At 42.2% G+C, this 21,271-nt stretch overlaps 3 protein-coding genes across 4 annotated transcripts; all 3 read right to left on the reverse strand.

Annotated features, from left to right (window-relative positions):
- Positions 1–1,425: 1,425 nt before the first annotated feature.
- Positions 1,426–8,745, reverse strand: LOC103992752 (plastidial pyruvate kinase 2). Its single transcript, XM_009412590.3, has 12 exons — positions 8,262–8,745; positions 7,586–7,873; positions 7,057–7,222; positions 6,128–6,262; positions 5,904–6,014; positions 5,721–5,809; positions 4,140–4,202; positions 3,110–3,285; positions 2,599–2,701; positions 2,222–2,370; positions 1,972–2,080; positions 1,426–1,839 (listed from the first exon to the last, which is right to left on the reverse strand). The coding sequence occupies exons 1-12, from the start codon at positions 8,511–8,513 to the stop codon at positions 1,732–1,734; spliced, it is 1,749 nt and encodes a 582-aa protein (XP_009410865.2). The 5' UTR covers positions 8,514–8,745; the 3' UTR covers positions 1,426–1,731.
- Positions 8,746–10,201: 1,456 nt separating this feature from the next.
- Positions 10,202–13,432, reverse strand: LOC103992753 (probable protein ABIL1). 2 transcript variants are annotated; one of them, XM_009412591.3, is made up of 9 exons: positions 13,125–13,432; positions 12,568–12,650; positions 11,732–11,882; positions 11,559–11,658; positions 11,373–11,465; positions 11,197–11,275; positions 11,074–11,126; positions 10,896–10,990; positions 10,202–10,600 (listed from the first exon to the last, which is right to left on the reverse strand). In XM_009412591.3, the coding sequence occupies exons 1-9, from the start codon at positions 13,209–13,211 to the stop codon at positions 10,442–10,444; spliced, it is 900 nt and encodes a 299-aa protein (XP_009410866.2). In that variant the 5' UTR covers positions 13,212–13,432; the 3' UTR covers positions 10,202–10,441. The 2 variants fall into 2 exon arrangements, with proteins under 2 accessions (XP_009410866.2, XP_018684243.2); XM_018828698.2 differs by having other exon boundaries at positions 10,896–11,002; positions 13,125–13,345.
- A 414-nt stretch (positions 13,433–13,846) lies between these two features.
- Positions 13,847–16,082, reverse strand: LOC135616255 (protein TOO MANY MOUTHS-like). Its single transcript, XM_065115448.1, has one exon. It carries the CDS (start codon positions 15,646–15,648, stop codon positions 14,173–14,175), a length of 1,476 nt encoding a protein of 491 aa, XP_064971520.1. The 5' UTR covers positions 15,649–16,082; the 3' UTR covers positions 13,847–14,172.
- Positions 16,083–21,271: the final 5,189 nt, after the last annotated feature.

The following is a 21,271-nucleotide window of genomic DNA, read 5'->3' on the forward strand; positions in this document are numbered from 1 at the left end:
TCATATAAATTAATTATAAGATTATATATATATATATATATATGATCTTACAATTAATTTATATTAGTTGATAGTATTTGATGATCCAATTCATGTTAATACTCACTAATAATTATCAAGTGAAATATCATAAATAACTACGCTTATAGGATATTAAAGATATTTAGGTTTTTATAGTTATAATTCTAAAAATTAAAAATTTAATTGATAATTATGATTAATTTGGAATATATGTTATTGTAGGAGCTGACCTATCCCCTATTTATTTAAGAGGCTTTCCTCCTTCCAAAATTTAATATTTAGTATATGTTCCTTGAGAATAACAATGTCGTTCTTGTCTTTCAAAAGATGAGATGAGAGAACGGAAACCAAAAAAATGATCGAAGAAAGAAAAAATATAAAGCGAGAGCAATAGAGGCAAGGACGGTAAAAAAAAAAAAATTGATCAAAAAAGGAGGGGATGTGAAGTGAGAGCGATAAAGGAAGAGCAAAGGAGATGCGAGAACGATGAGACAAAAACGACGAAAACAACGTGAAGTGAGAGCGATAAAGGAAGAGGAGAGGAGATGTGAGAGCGATGAGACGAAAACAATGATGAGGGATGAAAGCAACGATCGATAAAACAAACGCGAAGGGCAATGTCATCTACGATAATAAATGAAAATTGAATGCTAACTGAGAATTCATGAAAATAAGGGTTTGTTTTTTAAAAAAATAAAAATCTTTACCCTATATTGTTTCTTCTGAACTCAGCCAAAATAAACTCTAAATCATAATTTCTAAATTGTTTAAAGAAACAGTTAAAATTCTTTACCCAAATGAAAAGAAGATTCAAATTTAAGGGCAGTTTGCACGATCATATTAGTCACCAGCAGATTTTTGTAACGCATATACATTCTCAAAGACAAATATATTTATTTGTATTTGATATATAAAAAATACAATGGAAGGATTAGAAAACAGAATCATTAGTTTACATTTAGGCCACACCAGTCAAGCAATCAAAGAGAAACTATTTCTTGCCCCCCCTTGAAAGCTGCACAAAGCCGTGTTCTTCATGTAGCCATTCTCGATTGCTTCCATCACCTCAAAGACTTTAGCCGACATCCAATAATATATAATCTTTATTTTCTACATGATCAATTCAATTCAATTCAAACTACCTAAACTTCATGCTAAAATGGTATATATTAAGAGAGGATTGATTAATCCCAAAAATACATGATTTTGGGAGAGTACTGATGTCAATGTTTGTGTTACAAGATAAAAACATCACAGTGATCTATAGCCAGATTACATGAAAAATGATGTTCTGATGACCATATGGTGTCTTAGAACATCCATTGCTCTTCGTATACACCATAAGAACCAATGACAACTTCTTAGAAGAAACATATAATGCTCTGTATTTTCTTGCTGTCACACTTGCAGAGTCGAAGCATGCCACACTATTTAATTATTAATAGAGTAATAAGAGCACAAGCATCAATCTCCTTTTTCTAAGCATGAAAACTATAAATTATTCTGCTTGGACATGAAAGAATATATCGAACTGAAGCAAGCCTAAGAGAACAATTCAACACCGCAATCAAAAGAAACCAAGAAACGGGAATTACAACCGAAAGTTTGATACTAGTTCTACCACAAAGTAACATCCAGCTAGAGCTTGGTGTTGTTTCGTCAGACAATGCAGCATAGAATTGGTGACTTCAACAACAGATGTCCCGATGCTTAAACCTTTCTAACCTGGATGTTGTGTGTGGACTGCGACCGCCAAATGGGTTGCCGCCCACTCTGAACCAGAGCTATCTGCTCTCCTTCCTTGACCATGCCTAGTTCCTGAATCATGAAAGGCCATATGTTAATCCAAGAATGAAGTTAATTTTGCACAAATAAATCAAGGATTTTTTCGATACAACAGTTCATGGACAAATAGAAGAAAACAGATGAGAAAAAGCCAGGTGGAGTTACCTGCAGGTAAGACAAGGCATCGGCAAATGTCCTTTCAGCATCATCTGAAAATTTCATATATATTGGACACACACCCTGGTATAAAGCCAACCTTTGCCTCACTCTTTCCCTGCACAACCACCCATCAGCATCTTTAGATTTGAAACCTTATCAACAGATTCAAGACAACATGATGCACCATGCTGCATTATACAATTACAGTAGAATCAACAAAAAACGACTCGAAAGATAAGAGGAACAGGCGACGTACTCATCGGTGAATGCAAATATCGTGCCAGCAGGCCTATAATGGCTAAGTAGGATAGCCATAAATCCACTTCTGGTGAAGACTACAATCGACGTGCCAAGGGTATTTGACATCATTGTTGCATGATACGCAAACATTTCACTCATATGAGTCTACAAAAATGAAAACACAAAGTTGTTTAATGAGAAAAGGGGATTCTATAAGCATAAGAGAATATGTAGAAATCTAGTATATATGCCAGCAAAATTTCTAAATGGCAGGAAAGAATCCATGAAGTCCCAACACCAACAATATGAGCCAATGGCTTCTTGTAGTTACCTTATTTGAGCAAAATTGGAATGACATTATTACGATATGTGATGACTATATTACACTTTTACCTTGAATGCCTGACCAAGATTAGCTGGCCTTTCTCCTCCATTCATAGTTGCTTCAGTCCTCAGAGCTACAGAGTGCATGACTTTAACAGCTTTAAGTGGGTATCTGCATGAAAACCAACAAGGTTGCTATTAATTAGCCAATTTAGGAACAAACTAAATTGTGTATAATCTAATATCTAAACCCTTGAAAGGCTCATCAGTTAGATGTGGCATTATTACATGTGAACACAAATAATCCAGTTTTGTATCTTGGCAGGCATTGTACATTTAACCAATATAAAGGAAAAGAACCCTGACAGAGATTTTTTCCAGGGTAATTTAATTCAGATAGGTAACTAACTCAAAGAAAACAAAAGGCAACAAACAGTAGAACAAAAAAAAAGAAACTAACACTGCAAGCTTCCAATAATGCATCAGAACCCTCATGAACTGAATCACATGCCTAAAGTTGAAGAATATAGTGCAAAGAAAAACAGAGATGGGGAGAGAGAAAGGAAAAGGGAGTTCATACTTCCCATGAGCAGTTTCCCCAGAGAGCATTATTGCATCAGAACCCTCACGAACTGCAATGGCAATGTCTGAGACCTCTGCACGGGTTGGTGTCGGATGAACAATCATGCTTTCCAGCATGTTCGTTGCTACAATAACAGCTTTTCCCATGCTCCTGCATATTCTAATAATTTCCTCCTGCACAATTAAGAAATCAATAACACATAACAATTATCAAACACGAGATATATAATATCAAGTATTAAAGCACAAAATAATTATCTATTGTATATGAGATGGCTTTATATTATAAGAAATATCCATTCATCGGAAAACAAGAGTAAGATATAAATTAAACAACAGCTATTATAGCAAGTAGAAAGGACATATATAAAGAATGACAAAGGAACTAGCAGTTCAACACAATGAATGTCAAAGCTCCAACCAGGAACACTAACATTGATGAATAGCAACATACAAAGGGTAGCCCAGTAAACAAAGCTCCTCCGTACTGAGGTATGGAAAGCCCTTCCAAAATAATGTCGGTGGAACATGAAATGTATAACATCAAGTAGTTAAACACATAATTGTCCATTGTCTATGAGATGGCTCAAAAGTATATGTAAAAAAGTGTTCATTCAAAAGGAAAAAGGGTATGATCTAAATTTGACTTAACTTATTAAGGCAAATGACCAAAATATATAAAAAAATGACAAAGGAACAGAACTCTTTGACCCAGAATGACTGAGAAAGCTGCAATCAGGAACAGAATAATGTCACTGAATAGCAACATACATGCCAGTAAACAAAGTTCCTGCACTGGGGTATGTAAAGGCAAGATCAATGCAGCCTTACCCCCATATCCACACGGCTCGCACTGGATCAACCCATGGCACTCAATAGTAATTAAGTGCCACAGCCTGTCCCCGTGTGATTGACAAGTTACTGTGCTTGATGAGAAAAAATACCCTTAGGCATCAGAGCTTCAGACAATATAAAACTTAAACAAGCATTTTCATTGTGGATGTTGATTGTCAATGAATGGAAGATACCTGCAGCAGTGGAACCTCCTCAATAGGGAGTTCAGCTCCAAGGTCACCTCTAGCTACCATAGCCTACAAAGAACACAGAAGAAATTAGAGAATAAGATCAAGGTCACTAGCAAATAGGAAAAGCCAACCGAAAATACCGTGTCAAAAGAAAAGCAATATCTAAAGGGGATCGAGTCAAATCAGCATCGAGCAAATGTTAAGAGGTCAGCTAAACGAAACTCGTAAGCATCTTTGAAATAAAACAAGTTTGGCCCATCAAACACACAAACATTTTTCTATGCAGACATGCTGATATAAAGCATTGTATTTATGAAGTCTGATCAAGGTAACATAAACATCAACTACTTTCTAAGAAGCACAGACACAGACAAAGGACATGGCATTTTTAAAAAACATAGTATATGGACACAGCAAGGACACATTATATATATATATATATATATATATATATATATATATATATATATATATATATATATATATATATATATAATTTTATTTACATGAGTTTTACATATTACTCAAATTATTATATTGTACAATTATTCAAATTATTATAGGAATTTAATCAGGGATTCAGAAGCAGTAAAAAAAACTCAGATTAAAAAACTAAAAAATGAAATAGGTTAATAATATGTTAACAGTTTAATCAGATGCAATAAAAAACCCAGATTAATAAAACAAAAATAATAAATAATAATAATATGTTAATAATGTTTTTAGCAGTAAAAAAAAAGCTAAACATGCCTATAATATGTTAATAATACCTTTGGCTTGGGAGGCCACATGAATGAGGAAGAATCTTTGTAGAGGCATGACGGCAATGCACGGCTCCACCTCTCTACAGATGGGCGCTCGAGGCGAATGGTCTGACGGTAGCACATGACTCCACTCTATAGAGGGGTGCTCGAGGTGGATGGTCTAATAGCAACGTGCAACTCCACCTCTGCGTAGGGGCGCTTGGGGCGAATGGTCCCATAGCACGCAACGATGACGCACGACTCTACAGAGGGGCGCTCAGGGCGGACGGTCCGACAGTGCACAACGACAACGAAGGGAAGCCAAGCCATTGAGGAAGAAGGGAAGCCCGTGATGTGCTAGGGTTCTATTGGGACAATTGGTATTTAATGCCAAAATCCTCCCTGAATCCGTGAGGAAGAAGGATTTCGAAGGTTCCCAAACGCTTCTGCACGCAACCACTAAGTCGGATTCCAAAGGCTCACCAATACCTCCATACACGACCATCCATCGAGTCCAACACGGGAGCGATGCATCCAACAAATTAAAAAAAATAAAAAAAGACATGTCAGAGACGAAACCGTATCTGACATGTGTCAGAGAAGAATCCATGTCCAACACATGTCGGACACAGGTGTGTCACCCAAATCACCGTGTTCGTGCTTCCCAAACTACCTTTCACTATGTGACATACCCATAGCACTGAATATATAAGTTAAGCTTGATGAATGATGATGCACTATATTACATGTCATACGGTACAAGAGTTCTTATCATTAGAATTTACTAAACACTTCTGAGCTTACCAGTATTATGTTGAATGTATGACATTAAGATGCTTACCCCATCAGATGCAGCGATTATGGAATGCAGATTCGGAATTGAATCTGCACTTTCAATTTTGACAGTTACATGTATATCTGCATTGCAACCTGACAAAATTAATTTGAATATTAGTGTCAACATTTTTTATTTTATGAGGCACTTCAAAAAAATATTTAACCAAAACCAGGATTGAACATCTACTTTTCAGGTAATCCTTCAATTCATGGACGACTTTTGCATCTTTAACGAAGGAAACTGCATAAAAGTCCACTTTGTTCTCAACTCCAAATTTGATATCATCCCAATCTTTCTCTGTAAAGGGATACAAGAATGTTTATTACACCAAAAATGCAAAAATCAAATATTTATGAGACAAAAAAGGCCAACTTACAAGCATAAGACCAAACATAAAATTCCTAACTCACCTGTGATGGATGGCAAGGTTGCACTCTTTCCTCTGACATTCAGATGCCTCCTGGACTTGAGTTCACCTCCATCAACGACTTCACATTTGACAGAATCCTCAGTTTTCGACTTAACCACTAGGGACATCATTCCACCTGAAAATTAAACATAGATCATCTCATTGGTTGTCCAATGTAAGACAGACGTAAAGTTGGAAAGTATTAAGTTTTTCCTGTGTTTTCACCGGTCATTATTCGAAACATTATCTTTTTGTTTTCTTTGTTTCTCCATGGAATTAGACACAGGTTTGGAGAAAGGAAATCAGCCAAAAGATGGAAAAGATGGAGAGGAATTTGCTTCCAAATAATTATAGCTGCAGAATATGATGGCATAAAAAATATGATGGCACAAAACAAATCAGCTATTACCAACTGCAGCAGTCATAGTCACAAATCTTTTATCACAACTCGTGTTGATTATACAATGCTACAAAATAGGAGGAACATCAGAGTACCTGAAATAGTGACAGATCTTTCATTCACAGCTCATGTTAAAGCTCTACATATTTTTCTATAAAAAATCTTTACTGTTACTTATTCTACATTCATGCCAGCTTTTCTAAATATCTTCTAAATCTTTCATCTCTTCAAAGTCTTAAACGTTGATCTCAAGCTCTGTTGCTTATGCTTAATTCATGTCAGCTTTTCTTATATGCTTGCCAACAGTACAGAACTGGCTAAAAGTTAACTCCTATTTATATTTTGAAATACTTTATTAGTGATGTAAAGGAGATATGATATAAGTTGCAAAAAGTAGAGAGATGTGGAATAAAATTTATCAAAAAAATCATCTATTGGACAGTGTCAACTATCAGAGGCTGTGAAAATAAATGTCATGTATCTACATCTCCGAAGAGAATTTGCATAAGGATTGGGCACTTTTTACATACCATCCACAAGAAGCATGTCGCCGACTTCTACATCATTGACAAAGTCATCATAGTTTACGCTAACACATGTCTCTGAGCCAACTCCTCTTTTTATTGTAAAAGTGAACTCTTGACCACTTGATAAGGTAATTGGCTGTGGTAAGTCACCACTCCTAACCTCAGGGCCCTGAGATAGAATATGCAGAGGTAAGAAAATGATACTAATTTACCAGGGTGAGTAAAATATATGTATGATGAAGGAATTAATGAATATTTCCATTAATACGTACAGGAGAAAGATTGGTAACCATGGTGTAATACATCCGAGTTACGATCAAGCAATTGTCCAGTATATTGATCACGGATTATATAGACTTAAAAGACACAAAGTTGTCTGTGCTTGTATTATACAACAGAAAGGTAAAAGAAAAACACGTATGCATCGCAGCACTTTAGTGACTTTGAAATTGCTCGCTTCTGTAAGCTTTAAAATGCCATCCTCAAAATCCAAAAAGCTAGATGAATGAAATAGCAGTCAGAAGAAACCTGCCTTGGTGTCAAGCATGATTGCAAGTACGTTGTCCTTGTTTTGCTCATTGTACTCTTTCACGAGATCGATAACTTTCTGATGAGATGCATGGTCTCCATGAGACATGTTCATCCGAGCGACATTCATGCCAGCCTCAGCTAACTTCCATATCATCTCCCTAGTGTTAGTTGATGGGCCGATGGTGCAGACTATCTTCGTCTTCCTCATCACGTTTGGCTTAGGCCACAATCCATTTGGAACTTCTCCCACTTGCTGAATGCTCTTCAGATGCTGAAATTGCTCTTCTTCCTACAGCCAAAAATCTCCAATTCCTGAAAATCTTTTGAAAAATTATGAAAACGTGTAAAGCAGGAAGAGCTTACAAAACAAGTCGATTACTCTCAACCATTGTGCACGCAGATCTACCGAATATGTTCATTACCTAATTAAAACTAAGCTATGTAACACGAGTTTCTAAAAATTTCGCAGGTAAATGATGACCAAATTAAAGAAAACTTCAGCTACTACGCCCGCCCTTCAATCCATTATAACGACAGAAAATGTAAGCATATTTTGCACTTTTCGAGTTAATTCGACAAGAAAAATACGAGACAAGCCCCAAATTTTGGACTTTTTAACTGAGACACTTCAAATCCAGAGAGAGGCACTAAGAGGTCGGGATCTGGAAACTGAAGACCTTTGATAAGTCATCCGGAGACGCAGCACGAACACCGGAGTCGGGGCGAGAAAGCGGGCTCGCCACGGCAACCACCGGGGAGCGGCAACAGCTGCCCATCCCCCTCCTCCTCTCCTTCTCCTGGTGGTGGAACCTTGCCGGGAGCAGCGAGGGCTTCAGCTCCTGCAGGTGGCTTCCCCGGGCCCAGGATCTGGAGCCCGGGTGAGAAAGGCATGAGCTTTGGATGGTTCGCGTCGCCACCACCTGCGCCATGTCTTCCACCTCCAAGACTATCACCGCGCTAGCACCGAGAGAGAGAGAGAGAGAGAGAGAGAGAGAGAGAGAGATCGAACTTCTACGGCAAGTGCCGAGCTCTTCTTGGTTGGCGAGATCGCCGCCAAAGCCCAGGAGGGGTTTTAAAAGCTAGATGTGGAGAGAGCACACTTAGGTTGTATCGGAGCGTTGAGCTGCCCTTCTCCCTCTTTTACCTCATCAAACAAAATGCTGTGTCTTGGTCGCATCGATGCGAGGCAGGACGGACGGCGTTTATTAGATCGCGGCCTACCTGCCACTTCCCTTGTCACACGCGATCGCATGCGTTCGCATTAACAGGACGTAGCGTTGTGATTGTTTTTACGGAAATGCCCCCCGGCGGAGTGTTCGATGCGCCGGAGGAGAAAAAGATGGCTCTACGTGGATATCGTGGCATCTGTAGGTGCTTAAAAAGAGCACAAAACACTTGCACCTGTTAAATTCGTACGCGATTGCCAACTGCTTTGTTATCGTAGATGGGACCCACGTCACAAAGGCCGGGTAAATCGATCAACGGAAGAGCAGGGTTAATAAGTAAAAGTACTAATACCACAGAAATACGAGTTACTCGTTTACGGTACTCCCCTGTGAGTGGCCTGAAAGATGGTTCCCACAGGAGATGCCGCATCGTGGGACCCAACAGGAAGAGCAAAATCCAGGTAGATGGAACGGGTACGTTGATCTCGGGTGGGATAAACATCGGAGGATTCCCAGCTAGCGGGGGGCCTTCCGCACGAGCCGTTGGACGCGCCGTTCGGTCGATAAAATGCCGCTACATGGACGGCTGGATCGTGTGCCGTGTGAGACGGATGAACGGCCTGCGTACCGAGTGTCGTTTCATCACGTTCACGGAATATTCCTGGATACTCTCCGGATTTAAATAGCTTGCAAAACTATATATTGACTCGTAACTTCCAAAACTATCTCTTCCGTTCAGTTTCGGAATCCAAATAACTACTTCAGTATTCAAATCCACCGCTACCACCTGTGACCTGTCAAATCCGATTAATAAATATTTTGATTCAAGGATAAATTCTCAAAAAAAAAAATTAATTTTCTTCTACGTAGCACCCCTTTTAATTTTATTTTCATATAATATCTCTTATTTATCTAAAAAATAATATTATCTTCGACTAATACCTTGTTGTTCGTCGCCTTCCCTCATGCTTCGCATAAGCTACTGTTATTATCTCTGTATGATTAGCAAAAGTAAAAGGAAATAATAAAGAGTAAGGGACGCGAGTAATAACAAGCAAGTAAAAACGAGTAAAGATACAATCCATTAACACGAAAGCCACGAAAGTGATCGATAAAGGTAAAAGTAGAAGTAAGAGACAAGGAAGTCGGCTGTCTACCTCACTCATAAGACCATTAAAACACACCATTATAGTCCAAGTGGAGCCTACTTTGAAGCCGACACGCGCGACATTGCCATCGAAGACGAACCCCACTTGACTCGACCCGGTAAAAGCGAGATGTTTATATAGGGTGAGCCAACGTTGGTTTTACGGACACATGTCAAACATGGAAAACATCAATGTCGACACGTCCTGCATCAACATTTTACTCAACATGACCAGTTTAACTCCTCGTGTTTTCATCACAATCGACGATTGAGATGGATTTGGCTGATTTGGTTAACAACGATCTGAGCAAGAGCTCATCTTTTTGATGAACCAAACACAGGCAACAGCCGAAGAAGTAACACGAATCCTCTCAAACACTGCTGAGGAAGCAGTCACGAAAAGATACCAATAGCAGATAGATACCATACGTCAATGACAAACACGGAGCAATGTAGATGCTTACTGGGACTGATGATGCCCAGCTCCATAACATTCCACCGAGAGAGCCCAGTGGGACGAGACAAGCGGGTGTCAGCGAAAGCATCAGGATACCACAAGTCTCTTGGGTTTCAAGGTCTTGTTCCTGGGAAAGAGTGCCGAAAGAATGCTCTTGTTGCGAGGAGGAGGCTGGCAGATTTCACGCTGTCCAGAATCACTAGAGGACTCGAATCCTGCTACAGTTTTTGTGCCTTCCAATGGATCCTGCCAATGAACAACTCAAATGACAATGTAATCACATAAGATCAAGTAAAAGTTTCGCCAGAGGAATGGTACAAATGCACATAGCATGTAGTGATGATTATATTATCTTTTAGATGCATAATGCACTTTCTAAAATAGAATTTTTCTTTTTGTTAATGAAGAAATACCTATAGATATGTACAGCTTCTGCATGTTAGTCGTATTTTTTGAGTAAATGCAGTAGCAACAAGTTTCTTTGTGCATGCAGAATTGTATGGCTCCATGAAACTAGCGAATAGATGTTACTCTTATTTACCTTGACAGCAAATGTACGAGAAGCAACATTAATAGTTGGACGTCTCTTGGCAGCCTGAAGGTAACTTGATAGGGGCAGTGGGGCTGTAGTCTCCTCTGCACCCGAAACTTAACATGAATCAACAACTGAGCGCTAATATTCAAAGAAAGAACACTAAGGGCATTGAGATGCAAAATACCAAGAACACGGCAAGAATCAGCAGTCATTCCGAAAGCTTTAGAATCATCAACCCTGAAAGAAGAGAAAAACAAAAACTTTTGAGTCGCAGTGAAAGACCAAATCAGTATGAATAGAAGCTTGCCGGAATGCTGTCTGAGGAGGATCTCTGTTTGGTGAAGAGTTGCTCCCGGAGGCTAGGTGCCAAGATAAAGTTTTTGGAGCTGCAGATCATCGGAAAAAGAAGCATGGAATTCAGAATCGACATAGTTTAAGACCAAGCTGCATTGGAAATATGAACATGATGCAAAAAGAACACACCCCAAGTATGAGGAAGAGGTTTTGCTTCAACATGACTCGGATTGATATGGTTTTGTAGCATCGAACTGCTCTCCACACTTGTGCCGACAAATTCTAGATAGAATGGTATCAAACCAAAACAATTAACACGCCACCTCATTCCTTGTCCTGCAAAAGAAGAGAGAATCACTTTCTAATTGTTCTTACTTGGTAGAGTGTAATGTTTGAGATGCCTTGGGGTTGCTGCAAACAGTTGGTGCTGCCTAAGACACTCCTCACCAGTGAAAGCTTGACAAGCGAGAATTTGCTGAAAATGAGAAAGAAACATGAGGTCAATTCTAAGAATTCCAAAATGGTGCTCTATTTCACAAAACATTAACCTGACAGAGACATGAAATCTTTTGCTCTACAGTTGCCATGTCTGATGATTGCTGCTCAGAAAGGTCTGTTAATTTGTAAGCAACAGTACCAAGATGATCAACAACATTGACAAGGGCTCGGACACCATACTCTTTCAGATTATCCACCACCCTGAAAGGAAGATGTGGTTACATTTTCCAACTGAAGCAAATAGCCATTCTGGATTTGATTGCTTAAAAATTTTGAGTTTGGGATTTCACAAAACAAGATGATCCATACATATGAACTTGCGGCTTCACAAATCTCAACGAGTGAATGATTGTAGCTATCATTAGACTAGAAATAAAGCAGCTCAACCAACAACAATAATAAACTAGCTATCATTGCACTGAGAAGCACACTCAACCAACAACAACAAATAATAAAATCGTAAGTCTCAACTATTTGGGACCGACTACATGGATCATATTTGGTTCTTTATTTTCACCCAAGTCTACGAAAAAAAAAGACCTTATTGTCAACAAGATCTCGTAAATGTTTTGTTGTTGTCAACAAGATCTCGTAAATGTCAACAAAATCATACTATGAGGCTAAATAAAATCACGGTTTCTCAAATTAATGTGACCATCAGTGATCAAATTGTAGAATGCATTTCAGTCCATGATCTGATTATTCACATATATTCTGCAGTTTTTTCATAACCAAAAGAACCATATGCACAAGAAAATTTCAGCATGCCTTTCGGGGTCTGCATACACATGTTATTCGGATATCGAAAAATGGACTTTTCAAGAAGAAAGTAGAGGAAGGACCAGAACCAGCGATTCCTAAGAACACATAGGAGGATAGATCTTACATCTGTTTCTGCTCACTGCGAAGGTAAGATTTTTCGCAGTACTCGGCAGCAGAGTAAAGCTGAGGTCTCAGATTCTTGAGCTCCTAAACATCATTAGCACACATAACTATCAGTTCAAAATTTGGCGACAAGCATTACAGACGACAGATTCGTACAAATATTTCCATGAACAAAAGCGATGCTTCCGAAATAATACGGAATCCAGAATAGAAAAGCTTATCGTTCGATTCAAAGAACACAAATCGTTTAAGAAGTGGAAGTAGAAGGAAACAGAGACCATTAACTCGGAGATCGATGCGGATCAGACTCAGAAAAGTACCAGAAAAATCGGGTCCGCCAACAAACGTAAGTATCTGAAATCAAGAACCGGCTGTAAGTACGAATCAAAGGACCCAATCTCGATATTTGAAGCTACCAGAATAAGAAACCCTAAGTACGAATAAAAAGCAAACAGCAAGAAAGAAGCGATTGCACAGAAAGGCAGTCCATCAGATCCGGAGGCGCGGAAGCAACAAAGGAAAGGAAGGACCCGGATTAAGAGGAGGAGCCGGGCTCACCTGCAAGGCCTGGACGAAGCCCTTGCTCCTCTCGAGGGAGACCTCGTCGAAGGTCATGGCACCGAGCTCCGGCCTCCCTTGCTGCATTCTTCTTCCTATATCTCACACACACTCTGCCACCGAATCACACGCCTCCACCACCGCCGCCGCGTTGCGAGGACAAAGAGAAAGAAGTGGAGGAGGAAGAGGAGTTAAGATTAGATTTAGTTTCCTTCGCTTTTCCGCGTCGTCTCTTTCTTCTTCCTCTTCTTCCACTAATAGCGATGAAGAAGAGAGAGGGTGTGAGGACGAAGCAATACCGGGAAACGGCGTGCTGTATTTTTGCTTTATTTCGAAAAATAAAATGATGATGGCAATAATAGACGGTGCTGATGTCGTTAATAATAGGATGATGGATTGATGATGAGGCGGACCAAATGTCTCACTTCCTAGATTTATTATTGGTTGGAGTATTTGGCACTCCATTTACTTTGTTTGACTTGAGTGCTCTCCGTGGTGGCAAAGTACCAAATCAATCGCTGGGCGTGTGGTGGCGGCAAGACGACGGCAAGCACATTGATAGTGGTGCTAAGCCACCAGATTTGGCTCCTGACTCGACAGCATTGTACGAGTCGATGACCTAACTGAGGTAATAAGCACGCAACACATGACATGCACTATGAGTGACGGAAGCCACAGAACCATATAGTTCTTCCTTCGCAATCGAAGAATCATATGCTCCTATGGAGAAAGTACAGTTTTCTTCTTCCTCTGAAGGAAACAGAGACCAGCCGTGTGTTCCTGCAGAGGAGGGTTAATCGATGGGTGAGCAGAAGAGAGAGCTCTGGCCAGCTTGTCGACGCAGAGGTAGAACAAGCCGCTGTGCTGTCGCAGTCCCCCCTCCGAGCTAACCCTTCTCGTTGGCTTCGGAATCTTGGCTTGAAAGAGAATCCAACTGCGTGCAGCCCCCACCGCGTTCCTTTGACTGGGAAATTTACAGCGGTTGGTTGATTCCTCTCCGCAAGCGAAGAAGCAGTGTTTGCGTGTAGGACTTTTGCCACAGCGACGGCTACAAGAACACAAGAAGAGAGACGAGCAGCGGTGCGATCAGATCGACAAGCTCTTCTTGGGCAAGGTGGAGTTTACGGGCCGCGCCGGAAGAGCTTAAACTGGAGGGTCGGCCATGACCGCCGTCCCTCGACGTGGACGACAAGTAATGCTTCGTCGTATGACTCCTCGCACTCGCAGCATCTTTGCTCTCCGTCTCGCAGTAACTGATGCCCGACATCGACTCGATCCCCTCGTATCTTCCATAGCTCATGTCGTAACACAGTCCCGAGTTGTTGTAGAGCCTCAGCTTCTTCCCCATCTTCCACAGCATCTCCCTGCCGATGGGGATGGGCCCCATGAGCTGGTTGTCGTTCACCCTCAACTCGGTCAGCTTCTGTAGCTTCTGAAAGCTTTTAGGTATGGAACCGTTCAGCTTGTTCCCGTCGAGATGAAGTACCCGAAGGCTTCCCAGTTCTCCGATGGACTCGGGTATGGATCCTTGTAGCCCCATGTTGGATAGAATGAGTGTGTTCAACGCTGCGAGCCCTGCAAATGCGTCCTTGGGAATCATCGCTGAGCTCATCGGATTGCCGGTGAGGATCAACGCTGTTAGCGACCTCAACCCACCGAGAGAGCGTGGGAGAGGGCCGGCGAGGCGATTGTGACTCAGATCGAGTAATACCAGGTTCTGTAGGTCGCAGAGAGAGTCTGGAATCGAACCAGAGAAGCGATTTCGACTCAGGTCCATCTTGACGAGGGAATCCCACCGCCCGAAAGAAGTTGGAATCCGGCCATGGAGGAGGTTACGGCTGAGGTCCATGACGGTCAAGGAGGGAAGGTTGAGCTCAGGAACTGGGCCGTAGAGCTGGTTGTGACTCAAATCCAGTAACTGGAGATTCCTCAGGAGTTGAAGCGACGGGGGAACAGAAGAGCTGAGATGGTTCCCGTGGAGATCGAGCACCCGAAGGGAAGTGAGGTTGCCGAGCTCGGCCGGGATGGGGCCCGTGTGGGCGTTCTCGCGGAGGACGAGGGAGCGGAGGGTGGGGCCGAGGCGGCCGAGGAAGGCGGGGACGGGCTGAGGGCTGCCGGTGAAGCAGCGGTAGAAGAAGAGGGAGCGGAGGTGCGGGAGGGCGAGGAGGGCGGGGGAGAGGGAGGACCGGGCGGGGTCACAGGTGGGGAAGGCGGTGTCGTCGGAGAGGGCGCCGAAGGAGAGGGAGACGACGTGATAGACGTCGTTGGTGTCGGGCATGCACTCGATGCCGTGCCAGCGGCCGCGGCACACGTCGGGGATGGACGTGGCCCAGCCGTTGCCCGTCGCCTCCATGATCTCGTACACCGCCCGCTGCTCGGCCGGGTCGGTCCTGGCACTGTCGGAGAATCCCGTCTGCGGCGCGTCGACGAGAGCCGACGAGTCCGGCATCACGACGGTGAATTCGGACGAGGAGGGCGGGAGAGGCGCCATCAGAAGAAGAAGAAGAAGCACGATGGGAGCCATGGTTGAACGGTGTATGGCAGGGAAGGGACATGCGAACGTCGTGGATATATACGATTTGGGCTGGCAGGGGAGTTGGGCCACGTAAGCCTGGGAATTTAGTGCGGTCACGAGGAGGGGAAGGGTGACGAGTTAATGAAGTGCGGATTCGGGAGCATTGAATAGGTTTCACGGGAATGTCGACAAAGCATTACTACGACTCGTCAGCAGCAATTGATGATATATGATGTGGCGTTGTGGGGGCCTACTCATCACTGTTCCTCTCTGGACAATTCATCGCATTGTGAACAGTGCAACTTGCAGCTGTTAGTGAGAGCCCACTGCAAGTGTTGATGCAGCAGAGCATCTGAAAGTTGTGGTGACTGCAAAGAAGAAGAAATTGCCAAAACACACGGCCTTTGCTTTTGTGAGAGCCCACTGCAAAGAGACCTGAAACATTGGTGTCGATGCTTTTGCTGCTTGAACAGCGCGATCACAATCACCTCTCTGCTTTATGTTGCTTGGTGAGTGCTATCAATCATCAGGGAGGGTCTTGCATCTGTTGTTGCTGTTGTTTCAGCTTTCCAGTTTCCGCGTAATCACTGTTGTTGGTGTAAACAATTTTAAGTCGTAGACTCGGGGCCGACGCGGCTTGGTTCGAGCCCGGATGATAGGGGATCTTCCCGGGGCGGCTCTTGAGACCGCTGAGGTGATCGATTGTAATGGTCCGATCGAGACGGGGTCGTTGCTTCCTCCGGGAGGGAACTCCTCGCCTGGGCGTTTAGTGGGAGGCCTTCGTCTTCTCACCTGCACATAGGTCGGGTCGGGGGAGCTCAGCCCGACCCCTCCGACGATCAAGTTAGTGAATAGTCGTAGGGAGTTTTTTATATATTGTGTCCTCCTCCTCATTTCCTCGGAGCGCGAGGGTTTTTATAGTGAGGGTTATCGTTACCTAATGCGCCTGCCCGCAGGAAGCAGGATTGTACGTCTGGTAGCGTCTGACACCGATGTTGGCGTGGCATGAGGGATCGAGCCTGAGCAGGGTGTTAATGTGCCTTAGTCGGCGTTCCGGTCCGCGTTGACTAGGTGCTGACAGGTCAACAGAGACGTGAGGCGTCATCTGGGGCAACTGACATCACCCGAGTCTTATCGTCATTATTACACTCATCAACCATCATTACAATTACAATGATGAAGAATCACCTACGGATATAGAAATCATACATTCACTGTCAAAAGAATCGGATGATGCTAGCAAGTATTAATATTTGATACATATATAGCAGAGAGAAATCTAGTAATATCTGTGATTGTCTCATAACATGTATATAAAAATCTACAAGATCTACGTGACACTTGAAATTGTTGTCAATGATGCATTATGTTGACTGTACGAAAAAAACAAAATATATCGGATCTCAATATACAAGAGAAAAATTGCATTAACTGACAACATAATTTGTAATGTAATCGATGTAGGATCATGGTGATCATCGTCCCATCTTGCTTCGATAATCTTACATCGTAGACAAACTAGATAATTATAGTGTGTTTAAAAAATTCATATGAAACTTGTTATCAAAATGAGTCGTTGATGTCCTTATCAGTCCGATATGGTCCAGATTTATATGCGTAAGGTTGTCTAAGGTACTTTCGAGATAAAAACGTTGAGCTCCAAAGGTGCTACTTGTGCAAATAATGAGGTCGAGAGAGGTTTTCCGACTTGGTTACTTCGTCACCTAGGTTAATAATTCATATATATGAGTATGGACGTGAATGGTAAACATGTGATTATCTTTTCATTATGTTAAAGATGAGCTTTTATATGTAGTCATAAAAAGGGTAAAATATTTTATAAAATATTTTATAGGGAGGTAGCCTTTAACAGCCTGCCCTTAGCCTTTTATTCACGTGGGCAACAAGAGAAAGACAACTTATAAATGTTTGCCTTAAACCCTTGGTCAGGGTAGTTGAGCAGATAGTAGCCTACGTCTTCTCTTTTTACCTTGGACACCACATGGTGAACATGTGTCGAATGACGATTAGATGATAATGTACTCTCTATTATTTGTCCTCCTTAAGGCATGCTTTATGGCTCTCGTAAGAGGGATCTGAAGTGCAGCGTCTAGTTCATCCGGCACGTCAAGCTTATACCTCTTCAATCTATCGCCAACATGGTGGCATGCCCAATTCATCAGGCATTTCTAATTCATTATGCCTGAGCACTATTGGTGGTGAACCATCATTGATAGGGGTAAAAAAACTGATTTGACATAACACCCCGGATTTGACGTAATACACCCCCACGCCGGACACCCTGTGCGGCACGTGGCTCCTGAACGAGCATTAACGACGACACGATGCGCACCTACACCCACCATGCCCAAGCAACCTCCTCGGCTGACCCCTCGTGGCTGATCAAGGTAGGGGAAGGCGCTGACTGACACCCCCCATACCCTGCGGCAGCTCGGCCTTCCACGCAACGACCACAACGACAGACGCCATCAGAGGTACGACCCCGCCCCGGTAGGATGGCACACCAGGTAACGTCAAACCCACTTATAAATACCCCCTGGCTCCTAACAGGAAAGGGGGACAATCTCACAAAAACACTCCACCCTGCTTCACTAACTTAATCGTCGGAGGGGCCGGGCCGAGCAACGGGCCCGACCTGTGTGCAGGTACTCGACCGCCACTTAATCCGCCCGACGCCCCGAGACTTTCCGGCCAGCGGCCTCCGTGGCAGCCACCACAACCATCCAAGAGGAGCCACGTCTGATCCCAGTCATTTGGAGCCCTGAACCGGCCGCGTCGACCCCGAGGTCACCACTGAGAAAGTTACTTACCGTAACAATCATCAACTTGTCCCTCATATTATTGAGGGATGCACATTGGTTGGATGAGGTCTGGTTTCCTATGCTAAGGCGATGATCGGGTTTCTCGACCTCCCCACCTTATGCGATATAGGCATATTTTATCTTGTGCCTCCCCTCATAGTCGGTTTCTTCTAACGCAGATTAAGTTTTCTTGATTTACATGCCTCAAGTATATTTTATCTTATGCTTGGTTTCTTATGATGCGAGTCGAGACTTCTTACCTCACATGCCTCGGACATATTTTGTCTTGTACCTTCTACTATGGCAAGTTTCTTTTAACATGGGTTATCTTTCCTAACTCACACGCCTCATGCATTTTTTTTTTCTGTGCCTCCCACCATGATGGATTTCTTTTGACGCAGGTTGAGTTTTCTTAACTCATATATCTCGAGCACATTTTATCTTTTACCTCCTACTATGGTGGGTTTCTTTTGACCTAGGTTGGTTGGGTTTTTCATACATCAATCACTTTTGCACTCTTTGAGATGATCTTCATATATTGGTTACTTTTACATTCTCCAAGATGGTCTTTGCATAGTAATCACTTTTGCACTCTGTGATGTGATCTTCACACATTGATCACTTTTTCACTCTCTAAGGTGGTCTTCACACATCACTTTTACGCTCTATGAGGTGCTCCTTCATCAATTAATGTTCCTTTTGGATTTGACCTAAAAAAGACACTTGTCTTCAATGTGAGAGAAGAGATATCAACCCCCTCCATATAAATCCCCCTTGACCATGGGGGTGAGACTCATTCTCTTATTTGAACCTTCATGACCCTCCTTAAGAGCTCTCTCCACTTAGCCTTGATTCTCCTCTACAAGGTAGGTTAGTTCTTGGGTGCTTCGTCCTCGTGGCACATTAGCTCTATAACACCTCGACCTTCCAACATCCTGTGCTTTTACCTTAGCTGCTTCGTTCTCTTGGCACATTAGCTCTATAACACCTTTGCCTTCCAATATCTTGTGCTTCTACCCTCACAGGTCAAGATATCTTTCCTTTTTCACATAGGCTTCTCCTGATCTTATGGTTATTGAATGATCAAGGAGGTTAATGCTCCATCTTTGGATAGCCCAAGAGTGGAGGAAGTTTCAACCTCTTCCTCGTTGGGAGAGTTAGTTCCCATGAACCCTAAGGTTTTTCGAGACTTAAAATCCATAAAAAAAATGTTCAATAAAGACTTAGCAGTAAATGAACAACTCCTGAACCACTTATGGACCACGTAGACTATCCCGATCAAGTTTGATCTACAAACTCCTCGGCCCAATCATTGTCCATTCGACACCATGCTTATGTTTTTTCGCTTATCTTTTGACTCTCTAGAGGCGGGACTTCATTTTTCTCTCTATTTGATGATTATGTCTTGTCTCCAATGATGGAGAATATCACCCTTATAGATAGTACCCAACTTGTGGTGCTACTCAGTAGTATTTTTTAGGGAATGCTAGCGCATTGGTATTACCCCGACCCATAAATCCTTTGTCGCATGCTTTTGGTTTTGCAAAGAAAAAGCAGCTATTATTTGATTAGTCTCGCTTGGTCGGCATACTCCATAAATAATACACTTTCCTTTTTATCAGATTAAGAGGTGGATCGAGTACTTCGATTGAAATATATGCTCCCTTCTTGACCTAAGGATGAACAAAGACTGGTTGATCAACGCGGGACTTAGCCCAACTCCTTGATGTATGACCTAAACACCTCATCTTATCACTTCTTTTTGAATTTTAAAAAATTAACCCATGAAGTATTTTGCCTTTGATCTCTCGTAAGTATAGATCTTTGAGCATTGAAGAAAAAAAAAAAGAATTAGTTTCTTTTGGGCACGACGGTGGCCTCTTCGACTCCTCCGGCTACTATTTGCAAGCCATCAATCAAGGCATTGGGCCCAACTCGATTCAATCGTCCTTCTAGCATCGATAAGTTGAAGATGATCATGAGGAAGGTGCCCCACCCTCGACGGGACAAGGAACTTAAGGCAAAGAAGATTTCCAAGAAGGAATCAAATGAAGTACCTCTTGTCTCTAAAGTGTCCATAGTTTTAGAAGACCCCCAAAGCTCAAGGTCCTCCTCGGGAAAAAAAGGAGAGAGACAGAGGTTAATATTTGACTTATGTAAGGGCAAGTCCTTACCCTTTGCAACATTGGAGATATCCGACATATCAAACCTAATTCCAAATGTAACGTTACAACCAAGATGGGAGGGTCTACAAGAGGGGCAAAATTTATAGGTCGATGGCAGAGTTGTGAAACAATACTACTGGGGATCCTTATGCTTAGGGATGACAAAGCAGATTTATCGTTCTTTGATCAACATAGACTATCATAATGAAATATTGATAAGTTAATTCATGGCTAGCCCCTTTATTTCCTCATTACTTACCCCTTTATCTTTGATTTGTAGCATCATGTCATGACTCTTATTGACTGCATATGAGATATCAGTTCTGTCATTCACCAGTAGTCTCTTAGGATTGACAATCATCATGAGGAGATGGAGGGGCTAAAGAAGGAGAGAGGAGACCCAATACTTGAGGCAGAGGCTTAGAGGGTTGAGGTGACGAGATAGTTAGAGAAGGCCTAGCAATGACTTATTGACCATGTTGAATAGTTAAAGTTGTTCAGAGCAACAATAAAAATATGGAGGATGAGTTGCTGTGACTTACCTAAGAGCTAAAATTAATAAGGACGTACAACTCGGAGCTTGCTGAGCAAATTACCATGGCTAATGAGCGGGCCATAAGTATGATTAAGTAGGTTCTAGGTTTG

This window comes from Musa acuminata, chromosome BXJ2-7 (assembly GCF_036884655.1).
Source record: "Musa acuminata AAA Group cultivar baxijiao chromosome BXJ2-7, Cavendish_Baxijiao_AAA, whole genome shotgun sequence".
In the NCBI taxonomy this organism is placed as follows: Eukaryota; Viridiplantae; Streptophyta; class Magnoliopsida; order Zingiberales; family Musaceae; genus Musa; species Musa acuminata.

Coding starts and splice junctions, on each gene's coding strand:
- LOC103992753 (XM_018828698.2), bottom strand. CDS start 13,211: ATGCAGCAAGGGAGGCCGGAGCTCGGTGCCATGACCTTCGACGAGGTC. Junction 11,659..11,731: donor AGATTTCATGTCTCTGTCAG/GTTAATGTTTTG, acceptor TCTCATTTTCAG/CAAATTCTCGCTTGTCAAGC. Junction 11,466..11,558: donor CAAACATTACACTCTACCAA/GTAAGAACAATT, acceptor CATTCTATCTAG/AATTTGTCGGCACAAGTGTG.
- LOC103992752 (XM_009412590.3), bottom strand. CDS start 8,513: ATGGCGCAGGTGGTGGCGACGCGAACCATCCAAAGCTCATGCCTTTCT. Junction 3,286..4,139: donor AGGAGGTTCCACTGCTGCAG/GTATCTTCCATT, acceptor TTAATTGTGCAG/GAGGAAATTATTAGAATATG. Junction 2,371..2,598: donor ATCTTGGTCAGGCATTCAAG/GTAAAAGTGTAA, acceptor TCATTTTTGTAG/ACTCATATGAGTGAAATGTT.
- LOC135616255 (XM_065115448.1), bottom strand. CDS start 15,648: ATGGCTCCCATCGTGCTTCTTCTTCTTCTTCTGATGGCGCCTCTCCCG.